The 27,862-nt window shown below is 45.8% G+C and overlaps 1 protein-coding gene across 1 annotated transcript in view; it reads right to left on the minus strand.

Moving 5' to 3' along the window:
• Positions 1-27,862, minus strand: part of zfpm2a (zinc finger protein, FOG family member 2a) — a gene marked incomplete at its 3' end in the record, with an annotated part of 117,929 nt that overhangs the window by 80,203 nt on the left and 9,864 nt on the right. The window contains exon 2 of the mRNA XM_079227930.1: positions 6,761-6,919. Within this exon, the coding sequence (XP_079084056.1) occupies positions 6,761-6,919 (159 nt within the window). The remainder of the gene's footprint in view (positions 1-6,760; positions 6,920-27,862) is intronic.

The following is a 27,862-nucleotide window of genomic DNA, read 5'->3' on the forward strand; positions in this document are numbered from 1 at the left end:
TTGCATGTCTACAGTAAGCACAGTTTGTACTCTAAGTTTATAGGCACATAAATCAGGGCTCAGTAGGTGGACCCCCTGGTGCGGCGCTCCGGTTAAATCCACTGTGGCTGACACAGTGGTCGTCTCTCCAAACTCGGACGAGTGAGAGCAAATCTGCTCGCGGCGCGTAGCGGTGGTTGATAGTTTGTGGAGGGACACTTCTCCCACTTTTGTCACCATATCGTTTTCGTCCCTTTGATGTTTTAAACCCCGCCAATGGTGAACGGTCAAGGACAGGCCTGGATTACTACAATGGATTACTACACTTCACACACTCGACAAGGAAAGAAAAAAAAAAAAAGGGATCGACGTGTAGATTTAAATGTCAATATGACAAAGACAATAGATTGTAATGATGTAGCTTGTACAGCATGTGCATATCATACAAATCATACCAAATGTGATGGGGCATCCATACATGTTGTTTACAATATTTGTATCTGATCACCCCCCCAGCCTCCAAAAAGCATTTCAGAGTGTTAGTTATCACACTTCCAGTGACAACTGCCACGGGACACACTACTTCACTCCAGCGCCATCCGTCCTCAGTTAGGTTAATCTCCAGATCTCTCTCACACACACACACACACACACACACACACACACACACACACTCTGCTTGTTTAGCTTTTTTTTTTGGACATGGCTCACTTCAAAGAAGGTAGCAAACATTGCCAAAAGGATGTCAGCTTTCTGCCTCACGCTGAAAGAGGAGACGTATACGAAGGGGGGAAAAAAATTATACCGAAGGGAAGTGTGCAGAAAATGTCCTACTTACAGTACATGAGGTCATTATGACCCAGTTTTGCTTATGCAAGTGTCTCTGCTTGGGCTGGCGACCCCTTCCCCCCCCCCCGCTCCTTTCCCGTTCCCCAGTACATTATCAGGAAGCCTCAACTAAATTTCCCCACGATTTATTGTTGGGCCCAGATAACCTCTTTAGCATACCAGGCTCGTATTATGACGAGGATAACAAAAGGCGCATTTCAACAGTTCCTTCCAATGGAGCGGAGTTAAAAAATAAATCTAAAAAAAGCTGCCGAGATAACATTAAAAGGCACTACCTTGATCTCAGGCGAACATGTTAAGCCCTGTAACGAAACGTATTGGAAGTGTTTAATTACAGCCCGGGAAATGAAGCTACAAGATGATTCCTTAATTAAGCAGTGATTAAGGATTTTCTGCCTTCTATCTAGCACAGTTTGCAGTGCATTTTAAACACAATCGCCTCGGCAACCTCACAGGAGACAATGTCACAGGGCTTTGATGAAGTTTTCCTGCACAAATGTCACACGGCGGAGGAAGAAGTGCTGGAGTAGCACTCCTTTTGCTTACAGCACGGTTTGATTAAAAACCTGCAATACGGATGGAATGTGGAGGCTCATTTTTTTAATGGTTTTCTAAACGATGTAGGAGATCTGACCTTTCTGACAGAGAACCAGATTGATTGAGGTGCTCCATTTCATTCGCAGAGGTCCACTGTAAGTAATAGAGATTCGGCCTTGTTTCATCATTTGAATTGAAACCCTCTGCCGTCTTATCAAGGGAGATAGATTGTCAATGATCATCCTCTACATTATCACCTGGATCATAATTTACATCTGGCTTAGGCTCCTTTTCCTTCCGCAATCAAATGGACACTTAAGGTTGAGTGAGAAGAGGCTGAACGAAACAGAAGGGATGGGGGGAGGCGGCCTGCTGGGCAAAGGGTTGGCGGGCATGCAAGAGGAGCCAGTGAGCTGTTAAAATCAGCCCTATCACCGCTCTATCAAAGGACAGCTCTCTAGCCAAATCGCAGTGGCACGCAGCGCGCTGCGCGTCCAGGTCAATAAGCTTATAGGCGATTTACACAAACAATTCCTGGAGCAAGGTAGCAACAAAGTCAAATTGGCTTTTTTTTCCTGCCCCCCCTTTTTAGCATTGTTTCTGCCAAGGAAGCCCTTGAAAATGTCAATCTCTCGCGTGTGACTTTAAGGAGCTCAGAGCACTCTAATCCTGACCACTGAGTCCAGAGACAGGTCGCAATTCCTGCAAAATGGAGTATAAGTATTTTTTAAGTCTTCATATGAGATTGCACAGTTTTCTATGTGTTACTAACCCGCTGCCACTTTCCTAAACCCATCCCAATCTTGGTAGTGTTTGAGCTCGGCAGTGATTTTCAGAATGTAATATTAGGAGGATGGGGCGGGCACTCTGCCTCCCCCACACCCAACACCACCAGTGGTAGTGCTGGTCTGTTGATGTTGCGTATTTGCTTGTTGATGCAGATTACGCTGCGACAGATACAGTCCAATCCAGGAAGCAACCTTATTCACCAAAGTCAAGCATAGCTGTAAGACTTCCCTGCTATCTGAAAAATAGGTTTGGATTGTGTGCAATTTGCGGCAGGCAGAGGCACTCCAATGGAGGGAGGCTATTAGTGAAATGCCTTGCCACTGTCTCTTTAAATGCCAATAAATTCCCATCATTACAGAATCTGGCAGTTTTCCTCCCTGTCTGCAGCCCGGGTCTTTATCTCGCTCTGCCTCAGTCTCTGAGCATGTAGATCTGGCCCAGTTAGATTGTCATACTTAACAAACATTAATGATTAATTTCCTCCACTGAGTCAAATGGGGCTAAAGGGATGACGCGATTCATCTTATCGCGCCGCAAATTAGCATTTCCCCATATTCTCCAGCATCGACTGTGCATTAAAATTCCACATTTGCCATTCTGGGCATCGGCAGCTGTGGCGAAAGCGCCAAGGAGATCTTCCTCCCGTGTTGCTGGGGATTCTGATTGCCTCTGTGTTGCACAAAGAGTGGCATAATTAATTCTGCCACTTTCCGTTGGTTACTGTACGCCTCTGACCGCCGCAAGTCAAATTGCTCACTGAGAGGTTATTCGACGGGTCAAGGTGGGTTTGTTGTTCGCCGTGTTAAGCGTGCGGTCCCCAGCTCTCACGCTTCACTTCCACTGTGATAAAATGCTCCTGCCTACATTCTGATTTTTGTTGTTGTTGTAATTTTAGGAGGGCGCAATATGTCCTCACTAGTTGGATACATAAACGCTCAGAACAGCATCAGAAACAAGCAGTTTGAGCTGAAAAATCATGTTGTTTTACCTCACATAAAGGCGTCTTACATGGAGGAAATGAGATACATGAAATGACATGTAAATCTAGCGTCGGAGCTAACTAAGGAAGTCATTTGTCATCAAACAACGCTTGGAGCGCACAAAGGGAACAGCTTGTGGCAACACCCTGCTGAACTTCACAGATAGCCAACAATAAAAGACGGGGTGAAACGGCAAGGTGAAATTTCACAATTTCTGTAAAAAAAAAAAAAAAAAGAAAAGACGCCACTCAGTATATAAAAAAGGTATCTTTCTTACAATTATGAACCCAGGGGGTGTCAGTGGAGTATAAATCTTTACTGTGGAATCGCCTGTGGACTCTTCACAAGCAGACCTCCATAAATGTGAAATTGTACCCAACAGGAGAAGTTGTTTGAGGTTAGGTACTGTTTCAATGGAGAGGAAAAGCCAAGGTTATTTCTTTTGATATGCCTTTTTTTTTCTCCTCACCGAGCTCTCAATACGTAGGCAAACCACCTCTAATACCGTGTATATTAAACACAGTTCCTTCTCTCCTGCATAGTATACCTTTTAAGTTGAGTGTCCCTGACATTCAGTCCAGTATAGTATTATCATCAAAGTATCAGTATATTAGTATCATCAACCTAAACACACATGTGCTAAATTCCAAATTCAAAGCATTAATATAACATTAAACAACTATTTGCCATGTAAAGACATAGTGGAGTGATGTCTACCTTAGCAGCTGCCGGCTAAGCTAGCTGCCGGTTAAGCCGCCGCCATGTTGAGAGCCGTGCAGAGACAGTCTCCTAATCAAATATATGCTCTGAGTAACATTTTTAATTCATTCAAAATTCAGATTTTTGGCTAAATTCAGTTAATTGATAAAATATGTATAACAGGTCGAGGTGTTTAAATTACTACACTTTCTATGTCTATTTGCATCTGTAGATTTTCTCCCAATTTCGCATAATTCCACATGACAAGAAAATTTGTTAAGGTAAAAAATGATTGTCTTGATGTAAGTATTCAACTGGAGGAGTTTCATGGTGATATCATTTAGTTAAACGTTTTACCCTATTCACCTGCAGTATCGTCAGAATGTATGTCATTTTACAAAACACATCTTTAAAGACACTTTTGTTAAATTCTGAGCCAGAATAACACTTGCAGACACCAAACGCTCCATTTTTTTTTATTCCTGTCTATATTCTGAAGGTTTTATAAATAATTGTATTCTTAAAACATGGTGAAAACAGTATTTTCTGATTTATCACATACTAAAGACATATCCCACTAGTGATGAAGGTAGTGAGCAGATTGTAGTTTGTGTTGATGGTCATGGGCCGAAAAGGTTAGGAACCACTGATCAAGATAATACAGCAGGGGCCTTGGAGGTAAATGTATTGTCACTGAAATACATTACACTCACTGCTTACAATCAGTGCGATTTCACATTTATGTTGTAAATTCAAGGCTAACAGGCCTCTGTGCGATACCACCAGCATCCTCCAAACCACATCCATGAACGCACCAGAGACCATCGAGGCCATGACACCATTAACTAAACGGGTTACGGGGTCAACCATCGCCCAATTTAGAGGTTCCCAAGCCTCCGACCAAGATGGGATGCCAAGGTGCTCCACGCACTTATCTGGGGAGTCCCTTTTCTGCAAGGCTAAGGCAAATGGCTGAGTCTTTGGTGGCATTCAACTTCCTGACCTTTGCGCCTTTAAGCGGCTTTACTACTTCACCGCACTCTGATCAAAGTTAATAAGTGCTTCATATGTTAATGAAAATTGGTACTCCTCTTTGTGTTCCTACAGCTTTTTAATACCTATTATAGACTGAAACTTTTAATGGAGGTTTTAGGTCCCCCTGACAAGCCCATTTCAGAGAGTGACTACACAGATACAAGGCTAAGCTAAGACCAGAGAGTCACTGCTCAGTGGAGGAACCTTACACGAGAGACCTTATTCTCCGGGAAGCAGCAGAAGATAAAGGCCATGGGATGAGTGGCCGCTTTAAAACCCACGTTCAAGTCCGTGCAGGGCTAATTACCGCACGCCATCACATTTGAGAGGGTTTAGTTAATCAAGGGGGCTCTCTTTTTTTATTCTCCTATAGTCGAGGAATAACACACTTAAAACCATTTAATGCCGCCAGGATTGCGTCCTGTTTAATTCAGGGCGCTTTCACAGAAGTGGGGTAAATTTAAGCCACTCCAACATTAGTTTTAAATAGATCTAATGAAGGGAGGGATCATGGGGGAAATGGCTACACCTGACGATTGCACACAACTTGCCAACGAGGGAAAAAAAAGAAAAGAAATTTGGATAGTACATCACTTAGGTCTTAGGAGGCAATGGGAGACTTAGCTTCTGTAAGCTTCGATAGCAAAGTAATAGAAAAGAATCTGACTAGTAAGGCTTGTGTATGACAAGGAACAGATTACCAGTCCCCTCCAAAAAAGTAGTATTTGACATTTGGGATTGCTATTTAGTGTTGAATTTGTTCATAAACATGGAAAGGAGATTTGAGGCCCAGTTCCTGACATGGTTTTAACCAAAACAATGGAAATATCAAACAGCTCTGACAAGGTGCTTTGAAGATTTTCCCAAGTTGTACTTTTCCCCTTCCTTTTCTAGCTGTAGCCACCAGTGTGTACTCCAACATCTATTTCATAGCTACTGGGTTATTACAAGACCATACGTTCCACTTTGAAGTTTGTGTAAGGACGCATTACGACGGAGACAAAGGGTAGAGCCAACGAAGCGTCGCCGGTAATTGCAATTTCCGAACAATTGCGCCGTTCAACTTTTCCCGGAGAACAAAAGGAAAGCGTTATTGATACGATTACCAGGGCATAGCCTACCTTGAAACATGAAAGATTTGTTTTTCTCCAATAATGTAATCCCACGAGGCACATCAGTTTAGAAGTGTGAAGAAATAATTCTAAACAATTTCCCCTTTGAAAGGAGAAAGAGGAGGCAGGCATTCAAAGCATCGGCCCTTCATTAAAAAGTCAAATTTATGACATCCGTGCGCCAGTAAGAGTGGGGGGGGGTGGGAGGGGGGCGACACCTGGGGTAGTGGAAACCGTGAGACCGGTGGGGGTTGGAAGAGGCAGGAGGGAAGCGGGACATGTCATCTTCACACTGTAACCTGGAGCAGACCACAAATTAGCTCCTGTGATGGCAAGGTGTGACCGAGAATGAAACAAACACACAAAGAAGCAGTCTAATTGAATCGGAGTTCAAAGGGGGCTTGCGCGTACTTGGCGGCGCCGTGGCACTTTCATAGTGCTGGACCTCCGAGCGGCAGCAGGTGCAGCCGAGCGCTCGAAAGGCCTCAGCGGCGGCACAAAGAGTCGAGCGCCGGCGCCATCTCCCTCTCCCAGATCAAACCCCTGCTCTTGAGTTGTTTTCTCAAATATCAGAATGGATGGCTTCAACTCTCGGCAGCGATGCGGGAGGAAGACACAAGTCCTGCCAGGTCCGATTTGAACACGTTGAGGAATTTTTGTTAGAAGTCATTAGCAGGAGTTTAATTCATTTTTGATGCTCGGCAGAAGGACGGCTCAACACAAAAAAAGAAATGAACGAGTAGTGAACCACCACACACACACACACACACACACACACACCTTTGCTGCAGAAGTACTCCATGTCTTCACAGCTCATGTTCTCTGCCTCGAACTCGGCGGAAAAGTTCTCCTCCGCCGAGAACTCGTCTTTGGCCAAGAGCTCGTTCTCCTCGGAGACGCACTCCTCCTCCTCTTCCTCCAGGCCATCCTCCAGAGGACCTGAGGGAACACACACACACACACACACACAGATAAATACACACACATACACACAAACACACAAGGGATATGTTCAGCAGTTTCATCACATCCTTCAGGCTCTCTCTTCTACTTGGTTCTTTTGTTGAGATACCGCAGATGTAGATTCAACTCAAAGAGCAGCACTGCACCGTCTATATGGAGCATGTAGTCGGTGTCTGAACTTGAAGCATGTTCAGACACACGGAATAGACAATAAAGAATATTATTTTGCCATAATATTCCACAAAGGTCCTTCCATTATAGCTATTGAAAAAGCCCTTCGAGACTGATAAAAAAGCACGCTGACTTGCAGCCAAGTTGAGCGCTGATGTTAATCCGCTACACCTGCAAAACAAAACCTCACACAGACGGAGGGCAGGAAGAGAAAGAAAGAAAAATAAGAAAAGTTCCCTTCCCAGACCTTTCATACAGGCATCAGCATGGGAGGAGGAAAGAAAATACTTTTATTAATTTGTTAGCCTTATCACAGGGTACAATGTTGATTTTCCATTTACATTCCGTGCCTCCGGGTAATACACCAGTGCAATCTTAAAGGAGACACTTTTCCGTGTGATTAATGTTTTCCCCCCTCTGTGCAATATTATTTCTTTAAATCTAAATGATTCCGGGGTTTCGCTCGTAGCTGTACATCTCTCTTCTCCATTTGCATATTACCACTTTTGCTTCAATCAAGGGCGCTGATGGAATTACTGTACTGCTACCTGGGATTGTATTAGTTCTGAAAAACATCTCATCCGGCATTTGAATGTTATTAAGATAATGTGCATCCGCCGTACCTAAAACACGCCTGAATGTGAATTACCACGGGGACAAGTTGAAGGTTAGTTTGTTTATGTTTTGAAATAATACATGAAAACCTGCATCAATTTCTTAATATCTATCTTTCTTAATCTATTTTTTCTATTTTTTCATTCATCATCTAATGGAGGTGCATTTTTTTTTTAAAGGAATCCGAAATCGAAAGCGCTGCCAGATGTGGACGCTGTCTTGCCTGTCCCACATGCGCTTGGCTTGCAGCCTCCCGTGCATCACTCCGGTGCTCAAACGGAGCGCGCCGCTACCCTCTCGACACCTTCCAGCGTGTTTGTTCTATTGTGGCGCGAGCGAGGGCCCCCTCAACTGTAATAAAGCAATAATTTCAGTTCAGAAAGCGGGCCTCTCCTGTTTCTCTTTCTTCCCCTCGCACCGAGTGGAAGAAAAGACCCCCCCGATGTTCGCAAAACCGCTTGCTCTTTTCATTAGTCTTATAAATTACCCCTTTGTAGCCAGCGCCACATCTGCAGGAAGCCCCGGACATGAAAAGAATTAGCGCACAGATCTATTAATAAACACTGCGGAGGCAAAAAAAAAAGTGGTGCTTTTCAAATTAGGATACAGTTTTATGATCTTATCCGGTGCCTTCTGCTGATTTCGCCGAGGAGCGAAGCGAGGCGTGAAGTGACTCCATGAGGCGACCATCGCTCAAGATGATGCCGGGAGATAAATATCGCAGCATCAAGGGGAGATTGTATGACTGGCGTTAAAAAAAAAGAAGCTGCTGCCAAGGCAATTGAGGACGGTGCGAGGAGAAATGCGTTTCTATATACACACACACACACACACACACACTCTCTGTACACATTCCATTACACAGCTGAATAAGAACTGTGTGTACAACTAAACGATTCTTCCTCTGTTGCCGGCAAATACAGCAGCACCATTGCACCGCAGAAAATAGACCTACAGTGTCGTGCGATAATAAGGGTAAAGGGAGATTAAAGATAAACTTCATGGTCAATAAGACACAAAGATTAGGGAGATAAGATGAGATAGAATTGAGGTTTAATAGACTCGGAATAAGGGCATCTCACTTCCCCACTCTAGCAGATAGTAACTAAATGGAGCTTTTTCAAAGCGATAGAGACACCGGAGGCCTTGCTGAATATGGAAAAATGAAACACTCCAACCCAGTCTGAGGCATTAAAGTGGGGGCGGGGGGGTTGGCTACTTCCTGGGCACGGCGTAGATTAACAAAGTTTGTGAGCATTCTCACATGTTTCGTTTATTATACAGTATTCATTGCATGGAGAGACCTGAAATTATTTCAGAGACAGCAATGATAAGAATAATGACTTTCTAAACGACCAGCACCACACTCCTAACTCATTTTCTGATAGTGGCGCCCCCCCGCTATATTTAGTTGTATACTGTTTAAAATCCTGTCACATTCACCCGTGTGACCCGCCTCTCTCGCGGTGCATTTCTTCTATAGGGTTCTGCTGACGAACCGGGGCCCCGATGGAATGTGTGCGGCCTCACCCTCTTATCAGGGCCTCACTCTGGAGTTCAGATGGCCAATGACACCGCGGGCGCAGCGTTGGCGTTTCAGCGCCGCCCGAAAAAAATGAGCAGAGTCCGCCTTCAAACTGTTGCGCTCATTAAAACAGACTCAGACGTCTGTATAAAGAGGGGAGCTTTGCATGAGAGGGGATTTAAGGATTCAAGCACACAGTGTTTTGGAAAGTTACTTTGGAATCTTTTGGTAGTCTTGTCACTCATTGCATCTGTCTTGTCCCTGTGATATCATCTATACAAACCCTGCTTTGCACCATGTGGGCGTCTTAAACTAAACTGTTTACAAAAGAAAAGCCAAGTCGCCATTGATGGCAGCTGTTTTCAAGTTTGAGACACAAATCTAACATCATCAAACATACATACAGTTACATTACTAAAAACAAAACTATTGAGAACATTGATTGATCAAGAGATTGTCCCTGAGGCTGCAGAACATGTCAGCGTCTCAAATAACATTATTTGCCGGGCTTTTGGATGAAGATGTAACCTTGCACATCCCTGAACAGGCGTTCGCCAACTTAAACCCCAAGAGATCCTAAATATCTGAGGCGAGGGACATCGTCCGATACCGAGTACCGATCCGATCCCAGTGTTTCGTTATCAGGCCGAATGCCTTAGTGGTGGTAGTGACTGGGATTATTGTTTAATGTGTGAGGTAACACCAGGCTTGACTTAAACATCGCTTTCATAGCTTTGTGTAAATGTAACAAATAATAAATACAAAGATATAAATGGACTGAATGATGTATTATTATAATAACTCCGACAGAGGCAAGTTTTTTAAAGCGTTTACAGGAATTACAATTTAAGGGTAAACCTTTTTTAATGTAGCAACAACTATACAATGTACATATTATACATAAATACTAATACTAATCTATTCATATAATTGAATTGCATAGATCGGCTCCATTCTCATGGGATCCAGCTATTTGAGGCAGTATCTGCCTGATATATATATCTGCCCCACTTGATGACGGAAAGTAATCATGAGATAAATAAATAAAACAATCATTAGCCGATGTCCCACAATGCTCATCTTCTCCCAAGTGTTGATTCACGGGCATCACTTTGTAGAGGAAAAGGTTCGGTGTGCTCGCCCTCCGCCCCGAGCGGTGTCATCCGCATTCATCGGACTCTTCCTCTGCCGACCAGAGAGTCAAAATCTCAGCTCCCTGTTCAAACAGTCGTGCAACCAGGAGCAGCCAATGCTAATAGAGACATTGGTGGCTGAATGCAAGGCCTGATCACAGTGGCTCTTTTGTTCGTGGCGTGGCCTCTGTCTGATAGGGATCGGCCATGCGGAGTGGAGCTCCGGAGAGGGATATGGTAATGCCCCTGCTGAGTCTATAAAATGGGGTGATACTCTGAAACCATATGATGGACAGAGGATTAATGAGTCACAGAGAGAGAGAGAGGACGAGGACAGAGGTGGTGGAATGAGCATATCTTACAGGAGAAAACTGAAATACAAAATGGCAACAAAAAAAAGCTCTTAACAAATATGTGTGTGTAAAAGTGCGTCTGGTTATTTCATGGCCACGTATCTTTTTTTTTTCTCCCCAATGCGTGGAGCTTGTGGCCGGGCTGTGATAGCGACACCTCGCATTATCAGCGGGCTCCACAGTGCGATGCGTGGATCACAAACCCAGCCTCCTCTATAGCTCCCTAATTAGAGGTGAGGTAATTGAATCTGACAGAACAAAGCGGCAGATCTCTATAAGCATGGAAATCTTTTTTTGCTCCCACCTATACAGTTTTGCATCCAAAAGGTCCATTGAAAACGTGTCCAAGCTGGCCTGGGGGATAAAACGCAGCACCTGAGACTAAACATGAATGCATAATGCAGCCCGAAAAGAAGAAAAAAATCCAACAGGGCCACACGGCTCAACCCTCTGCCAACTGCGCTCCCTGTGACTGGTCCTTTTGTGCCAACACTGATACTGGGGCCTTCCTCGCTTCCAGGAAAACACACACACACACACACACACACACACACACACACACACACACACACACTGCAGGGCCCTTCAAACTTCTGCAGGGAGGAAGTGGTGTAGACTTTGTCTCAGGTTGCAAGTAGCCGTGAGCTGCGAGGGCCAGGTATAGGCTTAGCATGCACGTTCATGCTGCGAGTTTACCTCCACAGCTGGAGAAAAAACACACGTGAAAATAGAAGAAAAATTAATACATTTTGTCTCGTCTTGCACGGAGGATTTGGAAGGCTGAGAGAGCGAGGGGGGGAGTGGAGAGAGGCGAGGAGAGACTGGGGGCCATCCTCTCTCCTCAGCTCTAATGACCTTTGGGAAGCAGAGGGCTCCCTCAGCCTTGGAGGAGTCTTAGTGTATATGTTACAGGGCTCAAGCCTCTAATTTAATCCTTGATCACTGTAATGAAATAGATACCATATGCGCAACTCTTAATAGCTTAATATGCTACAGGAACCCTCAAAGGAATTTCTCTTTTTTTTTTACACTGCGTACATGTTAACAAAAAGAAATAAAAGCCTTTTTCCAAGTTGTACGCTGTGATCAAACTAAATGTGGAGCTAAAGCTGTAGCACAAGTCAAAAGTAAATTACCGTTTGTATTTTGTCCGTGAATGCAAGTGTGTGTGTGTGTGTGTGTGTGTGTGTGTGTGTGTGTGTGTGTGTGTGTGTGTGTGTGTGCTGGGAGGAGTGCGGAGCAGCTTCAGTGGAGGCTGATGTGTTCTCAGAGCCCGCAGCCTGTGACCAAGAATAAGCGATGGCATTGTTTAACTTGATTTTCCGGTTGCTAAGCAATGTAATTCTCGTGATTAGAAATGGCTGCCTTCCTAAATTCGGGCACTTACAATCAACAGTCAACAAAACGGCTTGAAAACTCAGTACCGAACGCTCATCTGGAAATGTGCGGTTGAAAAGGAGGGTGGGGGCATGAGGGGTGGGGTGTAAATGTATTCACAACCTTGTAGAACACACACGCGCTCCAACGTACACACCGTTCTGCGAGGCTGCAGCGCCGCAGAGATGACAAGGCGTCTAAAGGCAATCCGATGACGTCATGCGTCTCCACTAAAGTTTACATTACGCTTCATGCAGTCAGACGGAGACACACCCGGCGGCTGAGGGGGGGAAACAAGTGTTGCCCAGATGCAGAATAATGTCAGCCGTCTGAAACAAGGGCAGTTTCTGTTCGCGTTTCACAAAAACACAATCACGGTCGCGCATCTTAGTCCAATCAGACACGACGTTGGATCCCAGCGTGTTCCGCGGAGTCGCTAGAAGTCCTGTGTTGTCGCGCCCGCCGTCTCTGTCTGGACCGTTGAAGGGGAATAACGCACTCTCACTTCTTTATCCAACGAGTTGGAATTGGAACGGCATGAAAACATGCTGGCATTTGACTATGCCATTAAAATGCTGGAGGCACCTCTGAGCGCGCCCGAGGGCCTCGGCAGATGCCAGCCAGTTTCTCTGTGGAGTTAGCCGGGTTTCCTGCCTCCGCTCGCCCATCCCTGGAGCTGTTCGCAGAGACGCGCGTCCAAGTGGACGCTGGTTCAACGTCCCGGCCCCGAAGTCACAAAGCCTGCCGCTCTCTTGCGGGGGCCACAGATTCAAAATGCTGCGTTCAAGCGTCCTTCACTCGTTCCTGTAACGTCTCCTCCGGCTGGGTGATTTATTAGTGTCATTCTACTACTTGTAAGGAAATAAAAGTTAACCATGTGCCTGTACACCGGACGTGACAGCTGAAACAAAGCGGGTAAAATATGTGCGGCCTTAATTACGGGTTTATAAGCAAGCTTTTTTCCACCAGAACGTTCACTTTTAATGAAGCCATTGAGTGAGGCTCCTCCAGGGAGCTATCATGGTTAAGTGGGGGCATCCATCTTCAGCCATTGGCTCGTCTGCAGACAAGCAGAGGCTCCGTCTGCGGCGCGCTCACCTCATATTGGCTCACTTTATCTCCACTAAGTAAAGTCTTGTTGGACGGCACTAAAAGTGGGCGAGGAAACTAGTTTTCCTCCAGCGAGCTCTGACGAGGACGAGAGATAGTTTTACACCCCGGCTCTTTACCGTGTCGCTGTTTAACCTGACCACTTTTTTTTTTAAATTAAAATATTCCTAACAATCAGTGGCTGGCGAGTCTGTGGGGGCTGAAATAGCAACGTTGTGAAAGCTGCCTCTGCAACAATTAGCTTTTCGTCAAGCGGCATTTGACATCATTTAATTGGGGAGCCTTTTAGAAAGGGAAAAATTATTACTGTATCAAATAATGTAGATAAAACAATATTTTCCCATCAAGGAATTTCTATGAAATGGATATATCTAAGATGTCAATTTCATTCCAGCATTATGAAGGATGGAGGGGGGGGGGTCCTTTTGGAATAAATGCTTCATTAATTCAATTCTAATTTTCCTCTGGTTCCTATTTCTACTATTGATAGTTCCACTTAATACCTCGGATAAGGGGGGTGTGACTCAGTGGAGACTGCAGGCAGCAGATAGGATCTAAATATTACTAATGCCAAAAGAAGTGTGAAGTCTGATGAACATTTCAAAAGAACAATTCTTTATGGATCAGCTCAATCTTTTCCACTTTTTAATTAAAAGTAAAGAAAATAGAAGTTAATTATCCTGTAAAGATTAGCTGGTGGGCATCTTTCTGTAAATTAGTTATAATTAAAAGGAAATTGTCAAATGACATTCAAAGCACTGTCCTTTAAAACACACAGACCGAGATGGGCTTTCTCCCTCCTCCCGCCTCCCGCCTAATTCTTGATCTGGCCATGTGAAGCTTCTTGCTGGAAGATTAGGATTCTGCTAGTGCTTCACACACACCCTCCCTGGGTAGCAGGCCTCTAGCACACTGAGAAACACTGCTGCATCAATGTGGAGCTAGTGGCTGCTGGAGATAAATACTCCTCATTGATAAATGATTGCACTGATTACTGCTTGGAATCAGGCTGTTGCATCAGGTTGATGTTCACTTTTTCATTTATAAAAAAAAAAATGTTGTGCTCTATAGTCCAGTGTACAAAAAACTCGAGAAAACCTGCAGTTTTATTTATTAATTTCACCGATTTTGTCATTAAGGAATCAGGGGGAAGTAATAAAAAATGGGAAGAAAGTAGTTCTCAGAGACCGAGATGACGTCATTTTTTTCTCTCTGACTAACTAAAAGACATTAATTTTCCTTTTAATTTGAAACAAATAAAGGCGGCAAATCCTCACATTTGAGAAGCTGCAACCAAAGATTGTTGGAAGTTGGTTTGCTTGAAATAAAAAGAGATTAATGCGTTAAACCAGCTCAGTTAATTTCCCGTCGATCAATCAATCCACGACTCGTTTAACCTCCAACATCCTCGTCAGCCTCCATTACGAGTCAAAGCCTTCAGCTTGCATGACACTTTTCCCTAACAACAATCGCAACAAGCGCGCCACACACACACACACACACACACACACACAGAGAGAGAGAGAGAGAGAGAGCACTTCACCAAACCTCCGCTCTCATCACCTCACAAATAAATGATGAATCAGACTGCCTCCTTTCTGTGTGTGTACTGTACGGCTTTCATCTGATTTCGTGCGGATTTCATCAGCCGTCTACTAGATCGGCTGTTGCTCGCGTTGTTTCGAAACCAGATTCCAGCAGTTGTGGTCGCGACAGAAGAGCGAGAGAGAGGGAGGAAAACAGTGCAGAAGCGCCTCCATCTGCTCTGGCTAATGATGATGTGCTCCCTGGCCTGGAGCAGAACTGCGCGAGGGAGATTTACACCCATAATACCTCTGGGTGGGGGGGCTGCACCTCACTCCCAAAACACCGTCACTCCATCACTTCCTATATGATGGCTGGCACAGCGGGTGACAATGGACCAGCAACAATGTGTTTTTGTGTCGCTGACAAGTGCCTTATTTGGTTGACATAACCTGCCTCGCTGTCTGAGGCCTGGCTGCTAAACACACGGGGAAAAATGGATGACACCATCGAGACATTGTGCAGTTGTAGCAATCACACCAGGCTATGTAAAATACATTAATTCAAAAAGCACACACTCAGCTGTGTGTGTGTGTGTGTGTGTGTGTGTGTGTGTGTGTGTGTGTGTGTGTGTGTGTGTGTGTGTGATTGGAGGTGAGCGAGAACACAGTGGTGAATGAGAAGGGAGAGGTGGCTGTCTTTGCAATACACTAATTGGAATGATGGCAGGAGAGGGGAATCGAACATAGTGCCTTTTTTTTTTTTTACTCCATTTACACAATTATAAAGGTTTTATAAGTTGTAATTGCCCTTCAATTTGGGAGCTTTAAACCCGCTTTACAGCTGTGTGGGACTAGCCCTGACATCCATCTCCCTAAAACAAGCGAGTTAAATGGTGGGAGGCAGAGAGAGAGACAGAGAGAGAGAGAATCGTGGTGGCGGGATGTAGAGAGCTCCACTTCTCAGGGATTGAGTGTTCACACACACACACACACACACACACACGCAGTAAATGGAAGTGGCACGGCTCTGACCTTTTGAGCCGCGGCAAACGGGTAAAGGCGGTGGCGCTGTCAAAATATTGCCTCAGAAATGACAATCCACCTCGCCGGTGCCCTAGTCCTGACACGGCAGGCAAGTGGCGCGCCGTTACCCGCCTGATCCCGGCGCTACAAATGAGGGGGGGAGAGGAGGGGGGGCACACGGCTTCTACTCTAAACATATTTATTAACGTCCCACACAGATAGCCGCTGCAGAATCTTAAAAAAAGGCACACAAAACATGTAATCCCACGTCACTTCCTGTTTCTAAACCGCAGATACTCAAGTCCGGGGAGAATAACTAAATCGGAAAAGAATATCTCCCCCCCCCTCAAAAAAAGAATCACAAGCAAATTACAAGTGCTCTGAGAGGAAGAAGCTTGGGAGGAACAAAGACAGGCAGCCATAATTATATCTTGGCGTGTATAGCATGTCAATGGGCCACCTTTCGTTCTGCAGGGCATCCCCCCGGGCCCCTCAGGCATCAAAATGATGTCCAAATTATTTTGTGCTCTATTGCAGCATGGCGCGATTATCATATTTACCGGTGGTGCATTATGACAACACTGATGTTTACACCTGTCTGCGCGAGGAGGCAAGGTTTACACTCAGTAATTTAGCAAATGTACAGTATGCATATGAGCTCGTTGGCAGGGATTTAAATTAGGTCAGAAATGGAATACATCAATAGCAACCCATATGTGCATCTTTCCCTTTTCTTTTTTCTCCTCCCGCTCCCTCTCTCCCTCCCCTCCCCAGCCGTCTTTGCTCAGAAGCTTGGCGATGAAGCAGCTTGACGACTGCAGAAGTGTGATATGTGCAAATCACATTTGCAGATGAGCTTGAAACTCCCTTTTAATATTCAGATATCAGACATCCTGCACCGAGAAAGCCCGCTAAGACGCGATTCAGCGGGGTTGGAGGGGGGGAGAAAAAAAGAAGAAGAAGCAAGATCCGCGTCATTAAGGGAATCGTTAGAGGCTCGGGTTACATTTTACATATTTGACGAAAAATGTACGACCAAGTAAAAACATCACCAGTTATCTGCGATAACAATGCTAATTTTTTTTTTGTCAGAGAATGCATGAAGATTCTGTCAAAATCCAAAGTCGCTCAGGTCTCCCCCCTCCTCCCCCCCTTCTCTCTCTCTCTGGCTTAACACCCTCAGCTTATTGGCGCTTTGATTTCTTCTCTATTTTTTCCCGGAGAAGTCACACAGGCGTGTGGAGTCAAAGACGGTGAAAGGTATGTTTTTCGCCACGAGGCTGCGGGAACACGTGTCCCCCCGCAGCCTGCCAATAGCTCATCAAACGCACGCGGGGCCCCCGCGGATGGACGCGAGCCCGGGCGGCTTTTCGGGACGTCGGAAAACGGCATCCGCTCTCGCCGCCTCCTGTTCGCTTCCTCCAGTCAGAGCCACATTTTCTGTACATAAACGCACCACCACAAAGGTTGCTTTTTTTAAAAATTTTTTTAACATACCTGCTCCTAAATGTGGCGTTCAGTGGCTCTCTAACAAAAAAAAAGGCCACTCGCTTTTACAGCCTCAACTTTTTCATTGGATGGCAGAACGAGCCCCCCCTCCACCCCCTACCCCCCCTCGCCTTCACATACCTCATTCATTTCCCTGTGTCCTAGCCCGGCGCCAAATTTGTCTCTGTGCCATTTTAATTACAGCCAAGGCAATCTTTATGGTGGTATTCTGCGAGAACACCAATCTGCAAAAAAGGTGATAAGTAGAACCGCCACCCTGCTTTGGTATCAGTAATAAACAGACACTTAATTGAATAATTTGACCTAAGAGGCTGATCCCAGGAAGTAGCATGTTGGAAGAAAATTATTTTGAATATTGAAGACGGTTTCGGCGTTTCGCATGACGCCTGCAGTTGGGGAGAACACACAGCGGATTTGGCTAGTTGCCCGCCAACTCGCCAACGTGGCGAGTCTTTACGAAACAGATAAGTGAGCCTTTGGTATCCTGGAAGCACTCAGATGTGTGTGTGTGTGTGTGTGTGTGTGTGTGTGTGTGTGTGTGGAGGGAGGGGGGGTTGGACAACACATGCATGCAGGCGTGTGCACGTGTACGATATGTACGAGTGTGAAGTGTGCCCACTCGAGGTCCATCTCCAGCTTGCAGCCACATGGGCACATCCCCCAGCATCCTCCCCAAACACACACACACACACAGTCACACACACACACACACACACACACACACACACACACACACACACACGCACACACACAGACAGCAGCTTTCCACAGAGCCTTAGAGACAATGACTCGCGGCCCCTTCCTGTTTAAGGATAGCTGTCAGAGGATGATGGCTCCGATTCAACACTGCAGCAGGTTTGCACAGAGCTCTCTGATAAAACGGAGAAAAAAAGAGAAAAAAGCGCCTCCACTCTCTCTCCTCCCTCGCTCTGTGTCTCTGTGTCCCTCTCACTCTCTCCATCACTCTCCCTCCACAGTTCAGCACTGATTTGACTGCTGGCATAATTTTGCAGAGGCGACTATTTGCAGATGCAGCAGAGTTATCAATCCGAACAGACACACAATCCGGGTCCAATGTCACTTCTCCTCATTATGGTAATGGTTAATGCATGCAAATGAAAACATTCCGGCAATTTGATTTCTTTGAAGATAGTTTGCATATTGTCTTAGCCATAATGATGGCACACTTTCTCCCCAGCTCGGATTTATGCAAGGCTAGTTAGTTCATTTTTATCAGCTCCGAGTTCATTTCTAGGGCTACTGGAATGTGTTTTCGCCTTCCCCTCACCATTTAACTAATTAGGATTCAGGTACCATAAGCAGATTTTTCACGCTATTGGTGTTTTTCTTAATTAAGAAACAAATGAATTCTCCCCAGCAAAATAGATGGAACAACGGGATAGGGTGCCAGGGGCCAGATGCGGCGCTTCTTAATTAGAAGTCACTCCATTGTCTGAGGTTTTTTAATGAAGCTCCAATCTAAATGGATATCAAAAAAGCTTATAGTCTGGAAAAAACACACACACACACACATACACACACACCGGCCATTTAAAATAATAAGGAAATAAAGATAATGAAAGACAAAAGATATGTACTGGCAGCCCCGGCTCACACCTCCAGTTCAGTGCGTGCGGTGCTCCCGTCACCTCTGGATGAGCCCTATTAAAGCAGCTCCGTCCCCAGCCTGCCCCTGCTGCCTGCAGCCACGTCTAATGTTCTGCCAAGCCAACAGTGAAACGCTCTCTTTTCAACTTCTCATCAAAGGTGGAAGTTTCATTACCCCCGGTGGATGGTTATCAACTAACCATTACCGAAAAACTGTTGCAGGCTGTCAACTTCCTGTCTATGGGGTTTTTGTGTGGCAAACAAAAAAAAAACGGTGGCGTCTGAAGCGCATCATATCCATGTCATTGCTGATCCGCTGATGTGGTGTGTGCAGGGAAGGCCAACGTAAAAACAATCAGAAAAAAAGCGAGAAAGAGAAGTCCAATTAGCGGGAACAAATTGTCACCTCAACCCTATATGTGAGCTAAAAGTGCTGGTTAGCAATTAGATGGGCGCACCTGGGCTGTTTATGAAGGAGCGGTCGCGTGTGGGACGAAAGAGAAGTTGTCGTTTTGAAGTTAATTTGCAGGAGGTTTCTTAGTTTCTTCACTCCCCCTCCCTGTGAAGCGCGCTGATGCTGCTGTGCCGGCGACTGAAGGCCGATAACATCGAGACTGTTTTTGAAATAAAAACCCGTGGCATGCCCATATGTGCTGCCAACCCCATCAGTTCTTCTTCAGACGGCATGGCTTAGGAGCTCCCGGAGGATGGGCCAGTGCCCACTGATACGGGGCCCAGCAACCGTCTTGTCCAGGCCAAGTATCCCCGCGCCCAGGGGGGCTGTGCCATCAATGCCACGACTTGTGCCAGACTGGATCCCACCCAGCAATCCATTTCAAAGGCTTTCTGTTTTTTTTTTTTCTTCTTTTCTATGGATCAGGTATGCAGTGTGATTTTCCTTTCCCTTTGTAATGCGCCGTGTCAAAGGCGAGCCAGGCTGACTTTAAAGTCATAAACTAGTTTTTTTTTTTTCCGCCTTTCATTTAGGATGGGAACATAATTGATTTCTGACTTTCCAAATGTCAAGTTGGAAGAGATGGGTAGTGGAAAAAAGAAGAAGAAAAGAGCAATGTCCTAAAAAGCAATCGGCAATATGGGCTTGTTGATTTGGGTGGTATTTAGTGGTTGGGGCTTTTATTTATAAGTTGTTAATCAATGGTGAGCGAATACTAAAGTATCTATCATCAAAATTATTCCCATGGGAATTTGACGTTTATGGAGTACAGTGCACGGAATATAAATCTGCCAAAAAGATATTGGAGGATCACCACTTTGTACGGAATATCAGAGAGAAGTACAATTCACCGATTCATTTCTCTGGGTTCACGGAGCGGAAACCGATCTTTTTTTAAAACCTCCTTACTAAAAAGTCACATTTTGTATCTTTCTTAAACACCTCTATTTATCCACAAATTACCATAATCCTCTGGGTGCTCACTCGTGTGCTCTCTCTCGTTCGGAGCATTACTTGTTTATTTATATCTGTGAATGAGATTAGAGGGGAAGATTACTTCGCCCAGACACATGAATAGCAATCAAAGACTGGAGGATAATGTAAGTCTTTGGGTGATTGCTCAGCCCTTTTTTTCTCTTTTTTTCTTTCTTCAAAATCTACCGGTCGGAGTGTTAGAACAATGCAAGTGGCTGTGCTCCATACAGTGTGACAACAGTTAATACGAAATCCTGAGGGAGTGATGCGCATGTAAACACTCCAGATCAACGCGCAGCGCGCTGGCACAAAGTGTCCTTCTAATGCAGCAAAAATTAGCTTTGATCCCGACGAGGGTGCTGCAAAGTAGCAATCAGCCCACTGAAACGGCTTCGATTGTCGGACGTAAGAAAACTCGCTCTGAGGCACGTCTGGCCCTGTGTCTGTTCTACAGCCCCGCACCGTTTCCAGGAGGCCCGACGGGGGAAGGCGAGTCAACGAGCAACACTACTTCTCTCTGATTATTTCGAAAAAATAACGTATAAAAATAAAAAAAATAAAAAAATGTGAAACACTCCTCACCCAGATAATTTATGAAGAATGCCATGACAACTGAATTGTCTTTTTTTTTGTATTTTTCATGTTTTGTGAGGGAAGCACAGGTTCTGTCCAATTATCGGTAGCAGGACAGAGGAAACCTGTCACTCGGACTGTACGTGACAAATGAAGAGGGACGGCGCGGCAGAAATACCAACAAACAAATCTTAAAAATGCACACATGCATGCACCTGCAATAGCAACAACAACAAAGGCATCGGGCTGCAGTTTTGACGAAGAAAGTTTGCAAGGAGGATTTTATTTGCAGCTGCTAATGATGGGACGGATCTCAGGAGCAGTTGGCTAATTATTTATCCTGCTGGCTTTATGGCTCTCATTAATTTCCCCCCCTTCCCTCTCTTTACCTTCCATTGAAAGTCTGAAGTCAACCTGCATCTGGCGCTGATAACGCGCCGGGTCTCGGCAGCCTCCCAGCCTCCCCGCTAACCCGCCCACACGCAACCCCACCGGAGTGAAGGAGCAGCGTTCACACACACACTGGATAATGCCATTCGGGGAACCGCGTACTGTTGTAGTACGCTAGTGCGCACAGTACAGGACACTGGGAAAGGTTGAAGCTGCGTCTCCTGGTCTCGACGGCAGGGGCTGGGTGGAGAAAGAGCGCAGGAGCAGAAGCATGAGGCGGGTTCAATGAAATACGCAGCGAATCTTGCGTGATCTGTTTCGGTGTTGTGTGATTCGCAAGTCGCCGTTGAATATTTTAACGGTGTTTTGAGTTTGGATTTGACCAAATTTTGTCATTTTATTTTAGAAAAACGGATGTTTGTGTTCTTCAAAAAAGTTCTTAAAAAAGGGTGATACCACACCCTGTTTCAAAAAGAAATGAAATGAAGGGAGGATCATTTTTGGGCAGCCGGTGTTCGTCTGGCACCTTTTCGTCTTCCTTTCGTCTACCCTCTGCCATTTTTCTATGGGGGGTTGACGGAGATTGGCCCGCGCTTGGTGCTTTGGTGAGATCGCACCCCAGCAGGTCTGAGCGGAGGCTCTCCTTTGCACCCTCCCTGTCCTCCACCCGTAGCTGTCAATCACGCTCCCCCACCCCCTCCACTAGCAACAAATGCCCCCACCCCCCTCATCTTCGATCCGCAGGCAAACACACCCAAACTTGAGCCATTTTTCCTCCAAGGGAGTGAACTGATAGGCTCCACGCCGTCCCACTTTGAAACTCGATAGAGAGACACAGTGGGCACGAATTGCGGAAAAGCAAATATTTGTCGGCTTCTGCCGACTTCAAACAGCAGCCAGACGGCCGCGGCTACCTGGGTGGCAGAGAAGCTGCATCACACACAACACGAGAGAAAGGGCCCCAAAGAAGTCTCGCTGATGCCTTTTCATGTTTGTCTTTACAGGGAACTCTGAGCGTCCGTGTCTCTTCTTCTGCGCTAAAGGAAAGTAAACACGCGCTCTCGGCAGGCTCATGGAATTGAAGAGTTCTGAGCAGAACGGCCGGCCCTTTTCTTTCTTGTGTTTTAGAATTTGATGCGTTCGCTCTACCGCAGCTTTAGCATATTCTTTTCTTGCTTCTTTTTTTTTTTTAAATGCTTCAAAAGATGAATTTGCATTTAATTCATGATACATATTTCATGCTAAACCTGTCGACATTCAGTCTCCCAACTGAACTTTTGCTCAAACGGTTCAACACACACAAACACACGCGTGTGCATGCGAACAGACCAACTTAAAAGCGAAACGAAAAAGTTAAAGTTGTGTTTCAGTCTCCACAATGGGGGCCCCCAGGTGATGCGCTCTTGCAGTCTTATTGGACTATCAGCGCTCGGGGAAGGGGGGGGGGGGGTCACGGGCCTGGCCAGTCGAGATAAAACAAACCCTGATGAGATGAAGCGCGTGGGAGCAGAGGGGGCTGCTCGGCGCTGATGGAAGAAGCTCAGTCACTCTGAGAGGTGAGACTGTAACAGTGTCGACCCGAGTGACCCGTCTCACTGCTTGAACTCCAACACACTCCGTTTAGAGCGGGTTTACTGATGTACCGTCGCTGTTTGGCAACACTAACCGTTTTGGCAGAGTTTAACATCAATTGCATGGATGTCAAATAAATCTTATCTTCTGTGTACATTTTAGTAATTGAATCAATGCGTAAAATATAATAAAATGTCACTGCGGGTGTTACAGACGCCTGACAAACCTCAATAGCAGCGGAAAACAACTTTGATTACGTGTACTTTACTTTTTTTGTTTCCATCGTCTGCTGCTTTACGCTTCGCCTCCACAACATTACAATAATGTGACAGCTCGAGTTAGCTTGCAGATAAAGAGTTCACACACAAAACATGTAAATATGAGGCTTTGTTCTAGAGTTGTTAATCTGACACTGGCCTACAGTATGCCAATGTGTTTATCCAGATTATTAAAGTACAATGGTCTGCTGTCGGATGTAAGGTCATCCTTGACTACATACTATACTTAGTTTACTTCACTGTAGTTTGCTGTTAATACTTTTCATTCATTCATTCATTCATTGTGATTTACTTTTTAATCTCCACGTACACTCCTCACTCTGACTGATGGGTTCTCGTACATAAACACTGCCAACGTTAAATCACTTTGTTACATTGGATTCCTGTTTTGGGGCTTTTTTCTGGATTTTTTCCCCACTGATTTAAAGTTGGTGGGGCTCAATTGGAGGAGAGAAGAAAAGATCATGCAGTTCTGTGCACCAATCAGAATTAAGCAACCCTTTGATTGAAATCAGATGGCTCTCCTTTTTGAGTGTTTAACTCCAACTAAACGTCAGGATGTTGTCTCCTGAACTTAAATTTGACGGTTGCTTATTTTGACGTGAACATCCAGTATAGAGAATAGTAAAAGATCTGAATACTTTTATCCCCAACTTGATTGATTCATCCAGCCATTCAGTACTCTGCACCAATTTTCAGACAGAGCCCGACAGAGTTGGAGACTGACAAAATAAATAAAAATAAGGAGCGCTTCTAGAACAACCCACGCCATTTGACTGAGCCGACGACACAAATCATTATTTACCACTGTCACATATCAGAGGCATGCGCTGAATATCACTATCGTCCAGCTGGTCAATATACATCACTTCCACCCAAAGGATTACACCTCTTATCTGAAATGATATTCAATAAAGTATGACCGCAGAAATACAGAGTGGAGTGTGCTTTGCTCGGATCTGGCTCACGCTGTGAAAAAAAAGAAAACTAAACTAAAAAGAAAACACTTTATTGGAATTAAGATCCAAGTCAAGATTACCTGAGGAAACAGCACTTTAGATTTCTGTCCGACACTTTATTCTCCGCTGCTTGGGGACCAGACCACAGTGTGCTGTTCCCCACAAGCCATGGGGGTGTAATGGGATGCCTTTATGAAATATATAGAGGCTCCCCGAGCACCTTCCACACATCATAGCGTGTGAGGTAGAGGGAAATGGGTGCCGAGTGTCGGCGAGGCCACGGCAACACTTGGGCCGTAATATCATCAAGGTGCTCGGGACGATATACCGCTCACTCGTTTGCGCCGGCTAATTAGCTGCTGCAGCGTCTCCTCCCCGCCGCCGTGCCATCCATTCAGAGCTTTCCAGCAAAGCGACCCCCGTCATTAGCAGCAGCGGGTCAAAGTTAACGCCACCGCTGCCGGGTACGTTGTACCGAGTGTGGTCTGAAATGATGGCTTCTTCTCAAAGGGTTTAAACCCTGGACAGCTGTCATCAGATTTTCCTCGCATGTGGCGTGTATAAAGCAGGAGGAGGGGGCGGGTTGTGGAACTTTCACCCAAATGCTGGAATAACTCCCGTGGTTTTCATTTTCCGTGTTTTTATTTTCCCCCTGACATCAAATCCCACACACACTCCCACACACACACCCCTGCTCTGTATAGCTTTTCTTCTCTTGTTTGATAAAGCCTTTAGTGAGTGTGGTTAGAGCACTTGGGCGGAGGATCTGATGAGAAGTGTGGGGTCTGTCGCACACACACACACACACACACACACAGACTGAGTACATTCTAATTAGCTGATGTATGCAGGACCTCATCCACGTTGGAGGGGTATCAAAAAGCAATCAACGCCCCATCCCTGATGAGCTCAGAGAGACACAGAGATCCACATTGTCTATGGAAAGATGATGCGTGGCCGGGCCTCCGCTTGGCTTTTCCAAACCACCATAATGCCATGCAATCACAAGACATTATGCACAGATCAGAACCCCCAAAGCCACAGGATAGAGGAAAGGGAAAAAAAGTGAAGGGAATATTGAGTTCATAATTCAAAAGCCTGATTATGATGGCCGCTCTTGTGAAAAGCTGCTGTGGAGAGCCAGAAGTGGGAGAATTGGGCCCGCGAGTGCCACAAAATATGCTTATAAATGCAGAGGAGAGAACGTGTTTAAAAAGCTGTCATGATCAAGAGCAATACGGCTCGGGTAGCAGAGAAATCAGCAGAGTTAAGATGACAACTGGTTGCCATGGAAAACTGGGGAAAAAAAGGAAAGGAGTCTGACTATGAGGAGAATTTATGAAAGTGATTCTACTCAATGGGGGGGGAATCGAATAGAAATACAAAATCAACCACAGCAGGAGTCTATACGTTATCAGCATGAAATGGGTGGGGGGGTAAAAAAATCAAAAACTATCCTAGACATACGATCTTGGATTTTGTCACCCATTTATAATCTAATTTGACCCGAGGCCACGCGGCCCGATTCGTTTCAGTAAAGACCATAGGTGTTTCAGCCACGGGCTCCAAAGGAGAGAGGCATGTGTGTCGCACAAAGACCATCGGTTAGCGACGTACCGAAAGGGACTCTGTATCACCATCTTATCTTCAAAGGACTGGGCAGGGGCTCAGGGGAGCTGTGCCACCGTCTCGCCTCCACACAGACACACACACACACACACACACAGACACACAGAAGGGGGATTTGGACCTGCAAGCAGGAACCAGAGATCTCTCGGCCGGCACCCAGGCCTGGACCCTCCTCCAACTCGCCCGCGGAGAACAGGCAGGGTTCCTGCACACGCGGCACGACATCAGTGAGCTGATCCCCCCCCCCCCCTCCCTCACCCTACCACCACCCTCACCCTCACCCCCCTCCCTGCAACCCCCCCCCCCCTCTTCCCTGCCGACTGCCCATTTGCTTCCTGGCCTCAGCTCGACGGAGGGGATGGGATCTGAACCCAACTTAGACACAGAGTTTCCACATTTCACAGATGGCTGGGAGAGGCTTTGCATGGAGGTGAGGAAACGGAGGGAGAGAGAGAAAAGAGAGAGAGGGAGCATCATCGCCGCCGCCGCCGCTTCCGAAGCGGGGCCGATTTCACACCGCAGCAGTGCGCGCTAAAGCAGGCCGCCGCTAATCCACTCACCGAGGGGAAGGCCCGGAGCCACTCCGCCGCCTGGCCGCCATCTCCCTCCACAAAGCCATAAATGGTGCATTATACAAGCGGGCTTCAGAGACACTGCTGATATGCTGATAGGCGGCGGACAAAGACCCAGAAGCAACCACAGGAGCAGAGCCGCATGCAGGACTGAGGGCCTTAGCGCTGGGGGCAGAGCAGCTCACACCGGCGCCGCGCTCGCTGAGGTGCGGGCCGTTAGCGCGCCATAATCTGAGCTGTCGATCGCGGCCGGTTCGACCTCCCGATTGGGCCTCGAGACGGCGATGGACATGTACTAACGCATCTTCTTCTGCTCTCCAACAAAATAGCTCATCCCCCCCTCCTATTTCTCTCCCTCTCTTCATCCCCACTGCGAATCCCTATCTGCAAAGTTACCAAAAGTCTCGAAGATGAGTCTTTGAACTCACGAAAGGCAATCATTGTGAATGAAAGGAGACAGGAAATATATAAACATGGGGGAATTTAAATAAATTGCCACAAAGAAAATCGCGGCGAGGGCAGCGAATTATGTAACGATAAGGCAGCCACCAGCCTAAGCCACAAAATGAGATGTTTTACATGAAACGAACAGCGGCCTAGATTAGAGCGCCATCCTGTTTAGACATGAAGCCAATTGGGGTTGATATCACATGTAGAGGAAATTTGAAAGATAAGTGGGAACTATGAGAATTGTTATAATCCAACTGTAACAAAAAGCTGAAGTACATTCTTTTTCTTTTTCTTCTCCCCTCCCGCAGAAGCACGGCGCGATAAACATCTCTGATGAAAGAAGTTCATTACTCCCGTGGCGCGTAATGCAACTCATTGTGAGTCCGCGCCAAACTACAGCGAGAGGCGGTCTCCAAATGAAGCCTCAGGCACTTTAATGGACATCATTAGGTGAAAATACATAAGAGATAATTATGGTAATTACAAATCCCTTTTATTGGCCCTGAGTCTTTGACAAGAAGGTTGTCATATCAGCCACTTCAAACAAACAAAGAGTTGTTGTCTCCTTCCCCCGAAATGATGTCCGGTTCCATTTGGATGGGGATTGTTTTCGGATTATCCTTTTTCTCCTCTTTTTTTTCTTCTTTTTTTAATTGTTGGGTTAGCGGCTCTGAATAGAGGCTACATTTCTTTTGGGGGTGGGGAGTCGAGAAAAAAACTTGATTAAAACAAGCGATTCACAATAGTAGAATATGACTTGCATTTGCATAGGCACTTCATTACAAGTGAGACCTTGATCTTGAAAGCAGCCCCATTCAAAGCTAATGGACATGTCTGTTATGTCTATTAGAGATGGGCTCTCAGAGGAGCCGAGGCCTTCTATTTAATAGCGCAGACATCACTACGGTGCACCCAAAGGCCCGTCTTATTACATTTTATCCAGCTCCATGACAATAGCAAAAGGAACAAACACTGTCTGGCAAATACTCCGCCTCATTCTGCCCCAAAAAACAAAACCCAAAACATCTTCCACGAGTTGGTTTTGGTTAGACCTAATCCAACTGTTAGTTTTGCCACGCGGGGTCAAACCCGGAGCAAGCCTTGTCACTTCATCTTA

Source organism: Taurulus bubalis (genome assembly GCF_910589615.1).
Source record: "Taurulus bubalis genome assembly, chromosome: 12".
NCBI classification, from domain to species: Eukaryota; Metazoa; Chordata; class Actinopteri; order Perciformes; family Cottidae; genus Taurulus; species Taurulus bubalis.